Genomic DNA, 5152 nt, shown 5'->3' on the forward strand with positions numbered 1-5152 from the left:
TGTCTTTGGTGGAGAATATAAGGATCCTGTTTGCATAATAGAGGAATAATCTTTACTTAGTCAGTCATAAAGATCACTTATTTATTTTGTTTATTTATCGAATGGTTCTGCATGGGTCTACAGGGAAATTTCTGCCTCGCAAATCCCTGGGTAGAACACGAGATACGAAAACTGGAACTTCTGCTGCAGTACTACAGACAGTCGATAGGAGGCCCATTATGGAATCAGTCCTTCGTTCTGCCGGAACCCACATACCAAATATCACATAGATCCACTCACAACTTGTCAAGATGATATTTTTAAACTTCCAACCATTGGGAGCCTGCAGTACCTGTGGAGATCGAAAGGCTGTATTGACTTTACTGGATACAAGATACAAACCGGAAGTTCGCCTGCAGTACCGAGAAAAACCGCAGTTGACCCACAATCGACTTTGACCTTTGGCTTCCAATACCTACACACCAAATATCTTTTATTTCCAATGATACCTACCTACGTACCAAATATCATCACAATATATTCATAGCGTCTTAAGTTATGCTGACCAAAATATTTGGAAACACCAACAGCAGACGAACAGGCAGACTGACAAAAAATACCTTTATTCTTTCACGGTGTTAACACGCTTGGTGTTGCCTTATATAATCATGGGCGTTAACTACATAGCAGGGCGTCTTCCAGTATAGTGAAATCATCCACTCAGACTTAGTTTACAATGTGTGTGTACAGATTAAGTACATGTATTCACTCTTCTGGGCGAGGAAACGTAGTCTTGGATGAAGCCAGATTCATGAGCGAGGTCAGGTACTTCCTGTTCTTATATGTCCCTTTAGTTCTTCTGTAATTCAGAGAAACGTAATGCAGGAAAATTTCCAGCCGGATACGTTTCAGGTAATGCCTACAACTGACACCACAACGTCCGTTTCAGTCCGTTTCCTTGTTAAACTAACAGCTCGTCAAAGTTTGGAACTACAGATGGTACCAGTTTAGCTGATAACTGACATCACTTCGGTTCGTGCAGTGTAAACGTATGGTAGCGAAATCGGTAGAGTGTAATCTCCAAGCAGATCCCTTTCGGTGGCAAAAAGACAGTATCAAATTGGCCAGGCAGTATCCATTAGCCCGAGAAGGTCGCCGGCCACCAATCAGTTGGTGGGATTAGCGACAAACAAAAACGGCCATGTATAAAAAGCTAACGATCATTCTCCCAGAACCTCTGCTTGGAGATTGGGTAGAGTGCTGCTTCATGAAAGATTGTCTGAAGCCAACCGAGCCGTAAGTAAAGCGCAAACAGCTGAGCGCATGGGGGAGGGGGGCGTATGCATGTGGCACTGACAGGTTCAACATTCAAAGGCGCCATTGTATCTCACTGAATACTGATCATAACTTACGTTAATCAATGGAAACTGGTGGTGGTGTCACGACGACGCTGTTGTTTGTCCTTTGCAAATGTCATTCGTTACCATTCTTTCTTGACCTGAATATCACTTGATCTTAAATTGCACATGAAATTATCCCCTCAGGTTATGTTTGCTTGTGCTTCACAAAGTAGGTTGTGTTTTACTGGCCTTGTACCAGTGTGTCTGTCTGTGTGACATAGCATAACTCGAGTACTCTAACATGGAGAGTAATAAGTAATATCGATATGTTGTGAGAAGGAAGTGGCACAAATTTGGGTTAGCATCTTGTCTTGAAGGGCTTGGCGGATCGTAGTAATTTTTCGTATGTAGGTAGACATAATTAGATGTCAATTGTGAAAGTCAGGGTCTTATTTCCATAATTGATGATGGTATTATATGAATCTGCTGTATTTCATGCTAGGATCATTTCATGTGACATAAAACGAAAGGAAACGCCAGCGCCACCAAAAACATATCCTCCCGGAACATGATTGCTTCCAAAAACCGCCGAATAAACCGCATGAGAAGGTTGTAGGAACCAAACATGCTTCATCACAGCTGGTCATTAACGTTAGAATCATACAGTCACTACATGTACACATCAAACTGACAAATCTTGCTTACCTTGAAACTTTTGTTACAAATCTGACATGTCGGTGTTCAATTTTGTTCTAACTAGCAGCATGGAAACAGACCGTGGCGTAAAACTCGGTTGACTTCGGTTAAAATTCGTATGAATCCTTTAACACCCCTGAAAGGTACAATTGGACATCGAGTCGTCAGTGTTCTTAACTGAACAGTTCCTTTGTTAGCTCAAATCTTTGTCCCAGTATGTCTTACTAGAGCGTTAAAGGTTTCTCATTGATTATGCAAATTGGGTCCTCATTTGCATAACAAACATCAATTGATGATATTCTTTAACCAAAAAGTACAAGTCGCCCAGCTTTTTGGATGCAACGGGGTTTATCCAAAACAATTAGCTTTACCGCTACCTGTTTGAAATGTCAAAGATGGAACACGTAGCTTGTCCGGTCGACGTGCACAAGTAGGCCCTGTATCCCATCTGTAAATACAGAGGCTTAATGAATTCCCGAGCGAGGATGGGTCGTATTAAATGCTTGTTTGAGATATATCCCAGACAAGTAATTTAATTATAGGTTCAAGGTCCACTTTTAATAAATCAGCCTTGATATGCATGTATGACCAAACTGGACTATGTTAAAATACCTCAGACTACATTACTATGATCTATGATGTAGTATGATTTGGTCAATAGTTTGAAATGATGGAAAGACGTTACTCAGAAAATCAACTTATGTATTTCCATACTCAGGTACTCGACCAGCAGACCACGTTTTCTCCAATAGAAGTCTACAACAAGAATGCAAATTAAAGAAACATACCCTTACAGTGAATGGGCGGAAAAACATGTCTACGTTAGCCTGTCTGACAAATGTTCTACTTACAGCAAAAGATATTCGAAAATCTCGCGTGATGAGGCTGTTTTTTGCAATTTCTCTACTTGCCCTTTTCATTCTTGGTTATATACAAATAGAAAACAGAACTATAAGACTGACGCTATCCCCCGTCACAGTTCTTGGAGAAGAACAAAAAGGACAGCTCTCCCGACAACAGACGCCAGGAAAGCAATTGAAAGCCACAGTTAAAAGAAACGTCATCACGGATATTCTACACCAAACGTTTTGGAAAAACGAAAAAATTAGGAATAATTCTACAGCCAGAATATCATCAAACATAAAACTTCGACCAAAACAAATTACATACAAACACAAACGGGGAATATTTAAAACAAAGTCGATTACGCCAAATGTGCCTGGCAGCAAATATATCCGCCATTGCAGCAATATAAACAAGAAAGATAACCTAGACCATGTCCTAAAACAAGGTACACAAATCAAAAGACAAAATTTCAGAAAGCTTCTGCAATTGTCTCAAACCCCCATTACTGTATCAGCGAAAGAAACAACCCAACAAACGTCAGAACCACCAACAACGATGATCACATCAGCCCCACCAACAACTATGATCACATCAGCCCCACCAACAACTATGATCACATCAGAACCACCAACAACTATGATCACATCAGAACCACCAACAACTATGATCACATCAGCCCCACCAACAACCATGATCACGTCAGCCCCACCAACAACTATGAACACATCAGCCCCATCAACAACCATGATCACATCAGAACCACCAACAACGATGGATACATCAGCCCCACCAACAACTATGGATACATCAGAAGTACCAACAACTATGATCACATCAGCCCCACCAACAACTATGATCACATCAGCCCCACCGACAACTATGGATACATCAGAAGCACCAACAACTATGATCACATCAGCCCCACCAACAACTATGATCACATCAGCCCCACCGACAACTATGATCACATCAGAACCACCAACAACTACGATTACATCCGTGTTAACAAGAACTCTTGTTACACCAGCCTCGCCAACCATTATAATCCATACATCGCAACAACAGACAATAACAGCAGTGACGAATGCCACCAAGGGAAGATCAGATCCGCCGTACAACCTTGCTGCTATAGCAGCCGGCTTAGCCGCTGGAGCTATGGTGCCGATTACTGCCATTTGTCTGGCAATTATGTTCTTTTGTCTGAAGCGACGTCAAGTATTAAAAGAAAAAGACATGTACGGTGATGAAGAACAGCCACTACAGAAAACGAGGTACGTTCAATCCATTATGATAATCCAGGTTCTTATGGACCTACTTGCAATGCATGTGTTTATTCTAATTACCTTTTTCTACTGGATACAAATAGGATAACTGATCAATGATAATACCAACTTAGTGGAAACTTTACTTTTTTTTTCTTATAGGTAGGTGACAGACTTTTAAATTTCTTTCTACATTTTTGGAGTACTTACTCGATGTACATCGAGACGCTGCAAAAATAACAGATAGATCTGTGTCTCTATCCACAGGAGGACGCCATTCTCCTTACCGGATGTGTTGGTGGATCTCTACGAAGATCAGGCTAATATTTATGCCCACCACGGGGGGGAGGTCTATTTTCCCAAAAGGAAATAAAACGATTTTATCACCGGACATTCACACTAAAAAGAAAACCAGCCACTGTTACTATTCCTGTTTTGGATGAAAAGTGTCGTCGACTACTGCTCTAATGTTGGTAACGCAATACCACTGAAGGGATATATCGATGAGTATAAATTAACATCAAGTCTCATGAGGCCATTAAAGGAAAAAAAACAAAATCTACAATGTACTAATGCAGCATCAGTAATCAATAAAATGTACATAATGAACGTACATCGAATCACCTGTCACTTGTTTGCATACATACATATCTACATAGCGAACCTGTCCTGAAGCTGGAGTCACATTTCCAACGGGGCCTATTCGGCATGTTCCCGGTGTAGAGGACGGCCAGCGTCATGAAGCCGGGCGTACGCCGGTGTTCCGGGAGATGCCGGAATGATGGGGGCGCCGGGAAATTTGGGGTCACTTCCATATATGGCAGAAGGGGGCGCGGCCTAAAAAACTACGAAGGCCCAAAGCAACAATGTGTGTCTTTCATTCAATGCCCATTATGTTAGATTCATCTAGCAGTATATTTCATAATAAAACAGTAACCATTGTACACGTTGTCTTTTCTCATCAAATGTTCTATAGTATTCGTTCAAAAAGGAATTCAAGGGACCCGCTAGCTTACCGCTAAGCTAGCA

General features: G+C 41.3%; 1 protein-coding gene across 1 annotated transcript; it reads left to right on the forward strand.

Moving 5' to 3' along the window:
- Positions 1-3505: 3505 nt before the first annotated feature.
- LOC109473196 (putative uncharacterized protein DDB_G0267716) lies at positions 3506-3832 on the forward strand (the record flags this gene model as incomplete). The annotated part of the gene is made up of 1 exon (XM_019773077.1): positions 3506-3832. A coding segment is annotated over one exon (327 nt), but the record flags the coding sequence as incomplete, so codon positions are not given.
- Positions 3833-5152: the final 1320 nt, after the last annotated feature.

This window comes from Branchiostoma belcheri, unplaced genomic scaffold (assembly GCF_001625305.1).
Source record: "Branchiostoma belcheri isolate BF01 breed outbred unplaced genomic scaffold, Haploidv18h27 scaffold100, whole genome shotgun sequence".
Taxonomy (NCBI): Eukaryota; Metazoa; Chordata; class Leptocardii; order Amphioxiformes; family Branchiostomatidae; genus Branchiostoma; species Branchiostoma belcheri.